The sequence below is a fragment of the Emiliania huxleyi genome (assembly GCF_000372725.1).
Source record: "Emiliania huxleyi CCMP1516 unplaced genomic scaffold EMIHUscaffold_5, whole genome shotgun sequence".
NCBI lineage: Eukaryota > Haptophyta > Isochrysidales > Noelaerhabdaceae > Emiliania > Emiliania huxleyi.
The window spans coordinates 1,604,378-1,616,971 of NW_005198244.1; the positions used below are offsets into that span (position 1 = coordinate 1,604,378).

At 68.0% G+C, this 12,594-nt stretch overlaps 3 protein-coding genes across 3 annotated transcripts in view; 1 reads left to right on the forward strand and 2 right to left on the reverse strand.

Annotated features, from left to right (window-relative positions):
- The window catches only part of EMIHUDRAFT_197460 (hypothetical protein), a gene marked incomplete at both ends in the record, with an annotated part of 2,613 nt that extends 1,006 nt beyond the window's left edge, over nt 1–1,607 (reverse strand). The window contains 3 exons of the mRNA XM_005767234.1: nt 638–745; nt 1,239–1,496; nt 1,590–1,607. Coding sequence (XP_005767291.1) covers nt 638–745; nt 1,239–1,496; nt 1,590–1,607 — 384 coding nt within the window. The remainder of the gene's footprint in view (nt 1–637; nt 746–1,238; nt 1,497–1,589) is intronic.
- A 345-nt stretch (nt 1,608–1,952) lies between these two features.
- Nucleotides 1,953–4,864, forward strand: EMIHUDRAFT_461640 (hypothetical protein; the record flags this gene model as incomplete). Its single annotated transcript, XM_005767235.1, has 7 exons — nt 1,953–2,061; nt 2,140–2,249; nt 2,482–2,571; nt 2,676–3,098; nt 3,341–3,724; nt 3,802–4,347; nt 4,421–4,864. 7 exons carry the CDS (start codon nt 1,953–1,955, stop codon nt 4,862–4,864), a joined length of 2,106 nt encoding a protein of 701 aa, XP_005767292.1.
- Nucleotides 4,865–6,305: 1,441 nt separating this feature from the next.
- EMIHUDRAFT_197462 (hypothetical protein) lies at nt 6,306–6,861 on the reverse strand (the record flags this gene model as incomplete). Its single annotated transcript, XM_005767236.1, has 3 exons — nt 6,306–6,447; nt 6,528–6,634; nt 6,736–6,861. 3 exons carry the CDS (start codon nt 6,859–6,861, stop codon nt 6,306–6,308), a joined length of 375 nt encoding a protein of 124 aa, XP_005767293.1.
- Between the last annotated feature and the right edge of the window lie 5,733 nt (nt 6,862–12,594).

Sequence of the window (12,594 nt, forward strand, 5' to 3'; positions counted from 1 at the left end):
GATTTGTTTTGGATGTGGGAAAAAGAAGTCGAGAGGCTAGGTAGGTTTGGTAGAAAAGGTGTAGACCAGCCAGGCTCTGGACTGGACACCAGCGGGTTAAGGGTGGACGCTAGAGCAGGAGATGACGGCTCGCCCGAGCGACGCACCAGTCACAAAGGGCTCACAAGACACACAGCCAGCTGGGTGCCCACATCCTGAGTTGGCGTACCATAACTCAAGGCCATATGTTCCCTGTCGCGCCCCTCAGCAGCTCCAAGGTGCCAAGAGAAACGTACAAGAGTGAGGGGGTGAGGGGGTGAGGGGGTGAGGCCGAGGTGGTGGCATATACCGGCGTGGGCGTGGCATATCAGCGTGGGGGCGGCGGCGGGTGGGCCGTGTGTCGCACCTGCGGGTGGGCGAGCAGCTTGAAGACGAGCGGCGACGAGATCTGGTACGGGATGTTGGCCACGCAGAGGTTGAAGAAGGGGAGCTCGACCTGACCGCCGGAGCGAGGCCGAGGTGCGGCCGAGGTGCGGCCGAGGTGCGGCCGAGGTGCGGCCGAGGTGCGGCCGAGGTGCGGCCGAGGTGCGGCCGAGTGCGGCCGAGTGCGGCCGAGGTGAGGCCGAGGTGCGGAAGAGGTGGTGCTTGCGCCCCGCACCTTCATCACGTCGGCGTGGATCAGCTGCAGCCGCCGCCCCTCTGCGGTGCCGTGCAGCCGCTTCTGGAGCTCGACGACCATCCGCCCGTCGTGCTCGACGGCGACCACCTGCCAGCGGGCAGGGCAGGGGCGGGCTGTGGCGGGGGGGAGTGTGGCTGTGGTGTGCGAGTGCCTACTGACCGCTGTGGTGTGCCTACTGTGCGTGCGCCTACTGACCGCCCCCCGCGGCTTGGGTGGCGAGGGTGGTTAGCGAGGCCACGGTACGGTCTGGCTTCAGGGGTGGGGCCACGGACGGATGGGCGTCGGCCGGGGCCGAAGGCGAGGCTCGGATCAGCCGAGCCTCGGAGACCCAAAGCGGCGGTGTCGCGCGCGCGTGCGTGTGTGTCCGGCTGGGGACTCTGCCACCCCCGTGTCTCATCAGACAAATGCCTCGTTGTTTCGCTCAGGCTTGCCACGCCGCGGGGGAGCCCCGCGGCGGAGGCGTCGGATTCGTCATCCAGGTTCGTCTTCCCTTGAGAGAGGCGCAGCTGTGTGGGGCCGGGAGTGTCTGGAGCCGCGTAATCGCTCTTGCGGTCGGCACGCAGCGACCACCCGCGGCCACCCACTCGCGAGAGCGCCGCATGTGCCGTGCTGTGTGCGGCGGTGGTGCGGGGCGCAATGCGCGTGTGCGGTTTGTGTGCGCAAGGCGGTGTGCGCTGGCGAGCGCCTTTTTCGCCGCCTCGAGGAGCTTGAGGGTGAGGTTTCCGGTGCCGGGGCCGATCTCGAGGACGACGTCGGTGCTCTTGATCGACGCCTTCTCGATCATCGCTGCCGTCACCAGCGGGTTCTTGAGCAGGTGCTGGCCGAGCGAGTGCTGCAGCTGCACGCCGACGTGCCGGTGGTACGGCGCGCTGCTCGAGGCGGCGGCGCCGCCGCCGGCCGCGCCGCCGCCGTCGCCGCCGCGACGCTTGACCTTGATCTCCTTGGGCATGGGCGAAACGAGTGCGGCGGAGTGCGCGAGCTCGGAGCGGGAGAGCGAGCGGAAGGGTAGGCTACGAGGCTCCCGTGTTATGAAGTTGTTTTTGAGCTTAGCCTTCGATGTTATGAAACAACCGCAAGGCGGACATGGCATATCGCTCTCGGGCCCACATTTGTTTTCGTCTCATCGAGCCCATTCTTTGAAAAAGAAAGAAAGCAGCGTGGCAACATACCTAAAACATAAAAACCCCATAGGGGAGGAGGACAGGGTCCCTACCTGCGCAAAGCGGTGACTTTCTTCTTCTTCGCTTCCGCGGATTTGTGCTCTGTCAGCGCTCTGTCAGCGCTTGCCTGACCCATGCCCGACGACCCCTCCGAGGCTGCCGCCGCTGCGGCCGCCTACACGGAGGGCGACCACGCCACGGCGCACTCCCTGTTGCAGGGCATCCTCAGTAGCCGGGACCAGGGTGCGTCGCCGCTTGCGCTTTGCGCTGCCTCTCTCTCTGCGCAACAAGTGCCTGACCGCGCCCTGCGCGCGTGCGCAGACCCAAAAGTGCTGCACAATGTGGCCATCACCGACTACGCGATGGGCGGCTGCAAAGAGCCACGCAAGCTGCTCGCAGTGCTGGAGCGCCTTCGGGCGCGAGTAGAGGAGGTAATAGAGCCCCCGCTCCGCTGCCGCTCTCCTCCCGTCTGCATCCGCACTCTCGCCCAACCTGGTCACGCCCGTTAGCTCACCGCTGCCACCCTCACCGCCACCACTATCACCACCCTCACAACCGCCGCCTTCAACGCCACCATCACTGCCACCGCTCCTTTTCCGCCGCCGCCCTCGCCGCCGCCCTCGCCGCCGCCGCCCTCACCGCCGCCGCCCTCGCCGCCGCCAGGCGCGCGAGAAGGCCGACGCGTCCGACTCGATCGGCAGTGACCTGGTGGGGGACGCAGACCCGTCGCTGCTGGCGTACAACAGCGCGGTGGTGCTGTACCAGCTCAAGCAATACGGCAAGGCGCAGCGCCGCGCACCACCGAGAGAGGGATTGGATCGGAGCCTGCTCGGAACCCTCTCGGAACCCTCTCGCAGGCGCGCGCCGTCCTCGACGACATGTTTGCGCAGATCGAGCCGGTGGACGAGTTCCTCGCCTTCCGCTCGTGCTTCCTGCTGCTCGACCTTCAGGCGCCGCTCTGCCTCGCGCACGGCGGACCGGCGCACCCCTCAACTCCCAATATCCCTCGCTCTGGCTCTCGGCCTCGCCCCTCTCTCTCGCAGCCCACCTCCCTGCGCCCCCCGCCCCCACCGCAGCTGCTGCAGCGGCAGCTGGAGAAGGCGGCCGAGGTGCTCGCCTACCTCGAGCGCTCCTACGCCATGCTCACCAAGTCCGACGGAGGCCGCGAGAACGGCTCGGCCGAGTCGCGCGACTCCGCCGACGGCGCCTCGTCGCTGCCGAGCGACTGGCCCAACAAGCGCTCGGCGCGGCGGCCGCCGACAGACATCTCGCCCGAGGAGGTTCGATCGGCGCTGAACCTGTACAAGGCGAAGCTCGCGCTGCTCGCCCGCTCCTCAAAGTCGTCCAAGCGCGAGATCAAGACGACCCTCAACGCTTGCGCGCAAGACACGACCGGGCTCTTCCTCAAGGCGCCGCGACACATGTCTCCCAGCCTGTCGCCCCCGCCGCAACCGCCACGCCCCCAAATCCCCTCGCCCCCCTCGTCCCAGCCGCGGGCGCTCCTCCCCCCCTCGCCCCGCAGGCCAACAACGAGTCGCTGCGCCAAAACTACCGCAAGGCGATGAAGCTGCTCTCCAACTGCAACCAGCGGTCGGAGCGCGACCCAAACTTCGCCGCGCTCTACTACAACAACATGGGCTGCATCCACCACAGCATGCGCCGGCACACCGCCGCAGCCTTCTACTTTGGGCGCGCGCTGCGCGAGAACGCGAGCCTCTGCGCGCCGGCCGCCAATGGCGAGGCGGTGCCGCTGACGCACTTCTCGTGCGACCGGCGCAGCGAGCTCGAGTACAACCGCGGCCTGCAGCTGCTGCTCGCGGGCAAGGGGGAGGCCGCCTTCGCATGCTTCCACGCGGCGCTCAAGCTGCTGCACCGCCAGCCGCGCGCCTGGCTACGCGCGGGGGAGGCGCGAGATGCGCCGAGATGCGCGGCGTGGCCCGGCCCTTGCCCCACACTGACGTGTGGCGCCGCCCCTCGCCTCAGGCGTGCATCGCGGCGCACCTCGAGCGCGAGCAGGCGGTGCGCGCGGGCCGCGCCGGCTCGCGCCCGTCCGCGGTCGGGTGCGAGATGCTCGGCGTGGGGGGGAGGCGGCGGCTGCTGCTGCCGGTCGGCGAGCGGCTCGCCGCCGCGGAGATCGCCGACGAGTCTGAGGAGCCGCCGCCTCAGCCGACGACGGAGAGCGCAATCGCGGCGCCCACGCTCGAGCACGGCGTCAAGTGCCTGCGCGCGGCGATCACACAGTGCGACGAGGCGCTGCGCACGGCGGGCGGGCTAGCGCACGGCGCGCTGGTGGCGCGCGCGGCGCAGGGCACCCTCTCGCAGGCGGACGAGTACGCGCTGCAGGTGCACACGGTGCGACGCGTCGCGACGCTGCAGCTGGCGTGGTGCGCGCTCGTGCTCGCCGACCCGCTCGCCGCGCTCGGCTGGTGCGAGGCGCTGCTCGCGTGCGAGGGCCTCGCCCACAACCTCAAGGCGCACGCGCACACCTTCGCGTGCGACGCGCTCTGCCACCTCGACCGCTCCGCCGAGGTGGCGGCTCGCGCGCGCAGGGAGGGGGGCTGCTGGGTCCGTCGATGAGTGGCGTGGGCTGGTCGATCGGTAGGCGGCGCCGCACGCGCGGGAGGCGCTCGCCCTCTCCGACGCGATGGGCGGCGTCGTGGCCGCCTCCGAGGCGCCGCCCGCCGGAGAGGGCAACGAGCTGGAGCCGGTGCGCAACGTGTGGTATGAGAGGGCGGCGCTGGGGGACGGCAAGGCGGCGGCCGGCCTCTACGCGACGCTCGCGTCGGTGCACGTGTTGCGCGATGATTTGGCGCAGGCGCGCGCGTGCGTCGCGCAGGCCATGTCGCTCGGCGGCGCCGAGAGCCGCACGGCGCGTTCGTGCCGCGTCTCTCGCCCTGCCGTGGTCTGTGTCTGGCTCACGCGCCCTCTTCGTCGCGAGCAGGCGCAGCTCGCGCTCGTCTACCTCGACTTGCGGGACGGCAAGGTGGACACGGCGCGCGACGTCATCCAGCGCCAGCGGCTGCCTCTCGCCGCCGCCGCGCAGTAGCGCCGCCACATTGCGGTTGCGCCGGCGATCCTTGCGCTTTTGTGGGCGGCGTCCCGTGGGCTGCCTGCTGCGCTGCCTGCAATCGCTCTCGGCGTGCGCTCACCGCCCCCGCCGCGCACAGCCGCTGTTGGCGTTTTTCCCAGATGGCGGGCATTTTGCGCTCGTCTCGTCGTGTCGGGTCTCGCTTTTGACTTGCGCCTGTGGCATAGGGAGAAGCGCGGCACACAGGCTAGCCCCTGAGAGCTGTGCTCATAAGTAGTACATTTAATACAGCCGCGCAGGGCACCATGACGCATGAGCATACACTACAACACACACAGTCTCGAGGATGAGGTTGCAGGTTCCCAGAGGCAGAGCGCTAGAGCCTAGACAGCTGTCACGTGAAACTGTCAGCTCTGACTGGAGCGTGGAGGTTGTGTGACACCTGACACTCACGGCTCGCTCGCCGCCGCACACCGGACACCGCACACACCGGGGCCGACCGCGCGACCGGGGGCTCTCGTGTCTCGACAACACGACATCGGCACACATATCTCGCCACACGCCGGCCGGTCGGCTCTCTACCGCAGCACCGAAGAGTCGATCTCGCCCGCCGGGCGGCGTTCACAGGGGACCCGGGACGTGTGCAAATAGACGAGAATGATACAGGCGTGCTCTCGGCGCGGCTGCAAGCCATGAGCTGGACACCCGTTGTCCCGCCCAAATCAGAGCTACGCCGACGCCACTGGCAACGCCGCCGCCGCCGCCGCCGCCACTGACAACGCCGCCGCCGCCGGCACCGACGCCGCCGCCGCCGCCGCCACCGGCATCGCAAGCCTCGGCCGATGCGCGCCTAAGCTCTCGCTTGGGCATTCGGGAGCAGCGGCGGCCGGTGAAGCGACTGCAGCCGCGACGGGACGCGTGGCAGGCGCGTCGGTGGAGGAGACGCCGGCGGCGGTGTCGGTGGAGGCGATGCCGGCAGCGCTCGCCATCAGGGCGCCGGCGGCGACGAGGGAGGGGTCGATGGCCTCGCCGAGGAGGAAGCGCGCCTAGCGTGGACACCGGCTCCTCACAGCGTGCAGGGGTCGATGAGCCAAACAAAGGAGGAGGCGCCCAGAGCGCGGCGAAGAGCGGCTGCGGCGCGAGGAAGGGCTGCGCCGACGAGGCGTGCATCGTGCGCTGCGCCTCGAACAGGCAGCGCGAGCCGAGGTACCCCGAGAGGAGCACAGAGAGCAGCAGCAGCCCCCACTGCAGAGGAGAGATCAAGGCAACGGCGGCGAGGCCGGTGGCGGCGGCGCCGCCGCCGGCCGCGGCGACGGCCACCGCGCTGCACGCCACGAGTGCCATGCCGAGGATGCGTGCGTGGTTGAGCTGCGCCGCGTCAAAGCGTTGCACCTTGGCCGAGATTCATCCGGGATTGCGCCGAGAATTGGACGAGATTTAGCCGAGATCTGACCGAGATCTAGCGTCCAAGAGTGCTCACCCAGTGAGAGCAGCGCACGCGGCCGAGCGAGTACAGCAGCGCGGAGCACAGCAGCGCGGCTGGGGCGAGCGAATCCGCGGGAGAGGAGGCGAGGAGGGAGGCGTCGCCGCTCGCCGCCGATCTGAGGGACGCGTCGCGGACGCGTCACGGTCAAGTGCAATGTCCACTCGTGCTGTGGATCGAGGGTGGTTGCGTTTCCACGCATCGGAGAGCGCGTGCCTGCGAGCGACCGAGAGCACCGCGGCACAGGAGAGGCCGCAGGAGAGCCAGGTGCGGCCTCCGACTCGAGAGGAGGGCAGCGTGAGCGCCTGATAGGGGGGGGGGGGGGAGTGCGAGGCAGAGGGAGGGGGGTTGCAAAGCACAGGACGAGGGTTGACTGCGCCTGCAGCAGTGGCACGAAGACGTGCACCGTCGCCATCAGCACCTCCGAGCGAGCCGCCGACAGCCGGGCAATCGCCCAGGCGGAAAGGAGGTTCCCGCTTGCACCGATTAGCGAGAGCTCTGCAGTCGCGAGGCAAAAGGCGGCCCGACTCATAGAGCGCTCGCCCTCACCGCTCGTTTGCGGCCGCCGCATACGGCGCGCGAGGACCAAGCCCGATGACAGTGTCGCCATCAGCACGTACCGCACCTGCGCGAGGGCGAGGAGGCGGCGAGGCTGTGAGTCGAGGCGACGGTGGATATGGCCGATGACGAGGGAGGTGTAGAGAGTACGTGCTGTACAGCGCACCGCCGACACGACAGAGGGTGGGCATGGAATGCCAGTCGAGTAGACGGCGCGAAGAAGCACGGGGTACGTGCCCCAGAGCGCAGCGGTCGCGAGCAGAAGCAGTCGGGCCCGAGAAATGGACGTGCCCAAGGTAGGGAAGATTGCTTCCGATGATCTATGGGCTTGTGGCGATGCCGTGACTGACCCGTCCGACGGCAGATCATTGGCCGCTTCTTCAGCAGTGTGCTGCCCAAAAACACCGCGCAGGTTCGGGCGTGAGGGGTGGGCCACTTGTGTTGAGGCAACGCCGCCTCGGAGTGGAAGATGGTAGCCCTCCGCCGCCAACACTAGCGTCACAAGGGCTGGCAGCGACATCAGACCAGATGATGATAAGACGAGATGAGGCTAGCGAATTTCCGGGAGTGGCAGCGACGCAAGCATATACCAGCCGTGGAAGGGGACACAATCCGCGGGGTTCGAAATTTCTGAGCGCCAGGAGGGTTAAGGTTTTGCGGGGTATGGTATACCCTTTTCGGTTTCGCACCGTACTACACGCAGAAGAAATTGGACCGGCCTCGGCCTCTCGCGCACTCGCGCCATTTGTGCCTCGAAGCTCATGAGCCTCCCGATCGCGCAAAAGCAGCGTTCCTCGCGCGCCGCAGGACGTCCGGCCTGCCCTGATTTTGGCAGGCCCATCCTTGGATGGCGGCGCGACTTGAACACCCACATGCGCGGGGAGATCGTCGAGTTTCGGAAGTACGGCGGAAGGACGACGGGAGACGAGTGGCAGATCTCGTACCGAGATGGGGCCACGCTTTGGACCTGGGCACGCCTCACGCAATGGGTGGACTCGCAGCCTCCGTATTCGCCCGTCTCCTCCATCACTGCCGCCGCCGCCGCCGCCGCAATGGCTAACAACGCCGCTGTGAACGCGGAGGCGCAGCCCGCGGCACCCTCGCTAGCGCTGACGGCTACCGATGCGGCGGTAGCGGCGGCGGCGGCGGAGGAGGAGGAGCAGGTAGAGGAGCGGCAGCAGCAGCAGCAGGCGGCGGCGGCGGCGGAGGAGGAGGAGCAGGTAGAGGAGCGGCAGCAGCAGCAGCAGGCAGCGGAGGAGGAGGAGGAGCAGCAGGCGACGGAGGACGGCCTGCAGCTGGAATCCAACTCGGAGGCCTCGCTGGAGCAGCCAGGCCGCGAGCACGGATCCTCATGGGCTAGCGGTGGCGGTGGGGGCGGGGGCAGCAGCAGCGGCAGCAGCGGCGGCTGCGACGGCGAGGCTGCCACCGCTCGTGACGGCGCTGCTGCCGGCTCCGGGCTCGAGGCGAGCACACCCGCCGTGGACTGGTGGGATATGTCGTCGTCCGATGACGATGCAGTTGCCGGCTCCGGGCTGGAGGAGGCTGCCCTCACAGGGCTGCAGGTTGCGTGCTCTCCCGGTGGCAACGCGTCGGCCACTCGGAGGCGGCGCTCGCAGCGACCCTTTTCCCTGATAAACCCACCCACCAAGCGCGGCAAGAAGCGGCCCGCACAGTCGGCTTCCACGCCAACGCCGCCTCGGCGGAGGGGCGGCGTGGTCTATATGAGGTCGACCGACCCCCCCGCCGAGTGCGCGATTCCGGGATGTTGCACTGCCGCAAACAGGCCGCACCCGCTCGTGGCCGGGCTGCGAGTGTGCGAGCGCCACAGAGACCTCGCCGAGAGGGCGGCGCTGGCGAGGCGGCCGCCGTGCGACACGGTGCCGGACGGCTCGAGCTCTGTTCGGTGCGCGGCTGGGAGCGAGGGCTGGGCTTGCAACTCGCTCGGCTGCCAGGTGGGGCTACGCAGAGGATGCATCCTCTGCGGCGTCGGCGGGCCTTCTGACGGGGAGGAGGGCGAGGAGCAGGGCAAGGAGGAGCGGGGCGAACAGCGGAGAGGTGGCGTGAGTGGCGGCAGTGGCGGCAGCGGTGGCGGTGGCGGCGGCAGTGGCCGCGGTGGTAGCAGCAGCGTTGGCGGCGACACAGTCAGCAGCGCTGGCGACGAGGCTGGCGGCGGCAGTAGTTGCAGCCTCGAGCCGGTGTCGTGCGCGAAGCCCGGCTGCACGGCGCGCTTGCACGACGGCTGCCGCAAGCTTCTCGCGCGGCGGGTGCAGGTCTGGTGGGAGGGCGACAGGAAGTGGTTCTGGGGCACGGCAGACGACTTCGAGGCGGGCGGCGGCGGCGGCTTTGAAGGCGGCGGTGGCGAGAGGACGGTGCATTACGACGACGGCACGCAGCAGGAGGAGCGGCTGGGCGAGGCGGCCGGGGAGGAGGAGGTGGAGTGCCGGTGGCTCGTGAGGCGGTCGCCAGGTCAGCTTCACGCCTCTGTGTGGCAGTCGGCTTGCACGTGCAGCAAAGGGGTGGTCGCGGAGGAAGGGGCGGCGCGCGATTTGGAGGAGAACGCGCGGCACTGCGCGATATGCTGCCTCGCCGATTACCGCCACGGCTCCGAGTCGGGCCCTGTGAATCACCTCGTCTTTTGCGACGGCTGCGGCTTGTGCGTGCACATGTTTTGCTATGGCGTCAACGCAACCGGAAAAGAGTTTGGGCGCGCGGCGGTCGACTCCATCCGGTTCGAGTGCGACGTCTGCCTCCATCTGCGAGGCCGGCCGGCCACGCCGCCCGCTTGCAGCCTGTGCCCCAGCCCGGGCGGCGCGTTGCGCAGGCAGCAAAGCGGCCGCTTCGCTCACGTGTCCTGCATCGAGTACGGCTACTTCGACTACCCGCTCGCGCCGCAGCACGAGTCGGGGAGCTTGTGCCGCCGCGGGTCGGGCTGCGGCGCGTGCCTCAAGAGCAGGTATCGCGACTCCCGCCGCAGGCGCGATGTGATAGAGGCGGTGAGGAGGAGCGGCTGGCGCTGCACCGCGCCGGGCTGCTTGGACCGGAACCACACCGCGGGGCTCGTGCTCTGCGGAGGGCAGGGCGCGGGGTGCCGCCACGCCGCGCACGTCTCGTGCGCGCAGCGCGTGGGATCGGGGTGGCATCTCAAGCAGAAGGAGTTGAGCGACTCCACCGCCATAGAGATCACATGCGAGGAGTGCTCCGACGTCTACCTCGACGTGCGTGACGACCGCCCTCCGGCCTACCTCCAGAGGGCGGTCGTGCCGCCGGTGGCCATCGCCCCCTTTGCCAGCGATGAGGCGTACGCCACCGCCCGCTTCACCTTCCAGGTATCCCTTGTGAGCCATCCCGAGCCCTCACGAGAGCGCCACCCTCGTGCCTCTCTGCCCTCCGAGCCCTCCGAGCCCTCCAAGCTCTCCACCCCTCCCAAGCCCCACGCACAGGACTGGGCGCACGGGCCCTGTTTTGGCTTCACCCGCGTCGGCCTTCGCGGCGGCGGCCTCTGCGTCGGCGCCTGCGACAGCGCGCGCGACGCACGCGCACAGTACGTGGCCACGTTCCGCTCGAAGGAGCCGCTCGACAACATCTGGAGGATGGGCAAGGACCCGCGGGTGAGCCGCTCGACGGATGTGATCTACTGCGGCTTCTGCTGCAAGCCCTTCTCGCCCGCCGGCAATGGCCTTGGCTTTGACGACGTGCACTTTGGCGACAACTTTGACCTGCTCGCCAAAGCGCTGTGCGACCGCCGCGACGTGCTGCTGCTCGAGGACAAGTGCCTGATCTGCGAGAACGTCCCGGCCCTGCTCAACCACATCACCCTCGACCGCATCGAGCGCCTCGGCTTTTACTGCAAGGTCTTCGTCGTGTCCGGCTCGCAGTTTCGCTGCGCCAGCGCCCGCCAGCGGCTTGTCCTGGTGGGCTTTCGAGACCGGGCCGCGCTCGACCGCTTTACGCCGCCGCCGCCGCAGTCCGTCGCGCCCACGCCGCTGCGAGCCATTCTGCAGGACTTCTCACAGGAATCCAGCCCGGACCTCTTCATCAACGCCCCCAAGTTTCGCATGGCGACGAGCGACTCGCACGTCGTCAGCTTGGGCTACCAATACGGCGCACGGTCGCCAACGAGTTCGTACGGCAGTTTGACGACTCCGGGGACCCTGCTCTGCGTCGCCGAGCACTTCAAGGATCGCGAGCTGCCGCTCACCCCCGCCCAGGTCCGGCAGCTTGACTACGGCCACTTGCGCAGGCGACCCGCTCGCCACCTTCTCCCTCGAGATCTGTGCGCGCTTCACACTCCTCCTGTGAACAGGCTGCATCCGATGGAGCAACTCGCCTCCTTCTCCTACGAGGCGCACGAGCAGCCACAGCTCCGTGGCCGCCTGACGGCACAGTACGCGGCCGTCGCCCAGACCATCTGCTTGAACATCTTTGAAGCCTTCCAGGCGGAGGTGCTCGCGGCGATCGGGAAGCCGTCCGTCCGCACGGAGCTCTATGAGCGCTTGGACCGCATGGGCGTCACGGCGCACCGCTCCAGCGGCAGCGGCAGCTGGCTCGAGACTCGCGTGTCGAGGACCGGAGTGCCCTTCTACAAGTACTTGAACCTCAAGGAGTTTGACGACCCCGCAGACGAGTTGAGCGAGTATGAGCTTTGGGTGCAAGAGAACATCCGCGAGAATAAGCGATTGTTGGAGAAGCTGGGACTTGTCTCATGAGAGATTTCTCTGTGTAATATTTATTGGTGCCCTCGATTCGAGATAGAAGCGACTTTTACAGCGCCTCACACAAAATATTACACCACCTGCGACCTGGACCTGTCGCTCTCGCCCGTGCGTCTGTTTTACTATTTCCACCACGCTCTGGCTGGCATATGGCCAACATGAGATGCTCGACGGCTGCCGGTGCGGCGTTCTCCCCGTCGGTGATAGTGCTGACAGCGATGCGTTCAGAAAGGAGAGGTGCGTGTGGTTCCTCGACTTTGCAATCCGCTTGCTCTCTGACCCAAAGTGGAGCAAGCGGAGGCACTCGCCTGCACGGCGCACGTCAAAGTGCGCCCGCATCTCGCGGAACCTACAGCACACCTTACAACGTGAAGGAACGACTACAGACACAGTGCGCGGCACAATTGCGATGGACAGGCAAAGCCCTATGGTCTCGAGTGCCAGCTAGAATGCAAGAATGTGGCGTAATTCCATCTACATCGCGCCACCCAACCAGGTGCTCAGTCCGTTTAGAGAATGTAACGCCCAGATCAACCCACGTCACGTTGGCGGCGCCTATTCATAGGCGTGAGGTGTGAGGCTCGTGCCGTTCGCAAGCGCGGTTCGACCCGCGTTGTGGGGGCGCCCTGGCCGTCATTCTCCGATCCCAAGATGTGCCCCACCAGTACGTCAACCAAGACACGCCCTCCTGCGGCGTCCGTCTGCCACTGCTTCCTGGCGGTGTCGACTGCTACCGCGACCATATCTGCCACGGGGACGGGATTGGCTGACGCCCGGCCTGAATCCCCGGTCGGCGTGGAGGCGGCCTCGACCAGCCTCTGCGCGCCCTCGATGACCACAGCTGGCGGAAGGCCACCCTGTGTCACTATGTGAATGCTCTCCTGCGGTCAAAGGTGTACCGCTCGATGCCTCCGTAGACCACGTTCGACAGCCCGCGCTCTCTCACCAGGAGAAGGTCGGCGACCACAGAGGAAAGGCGCACATAGGCGTCGTCG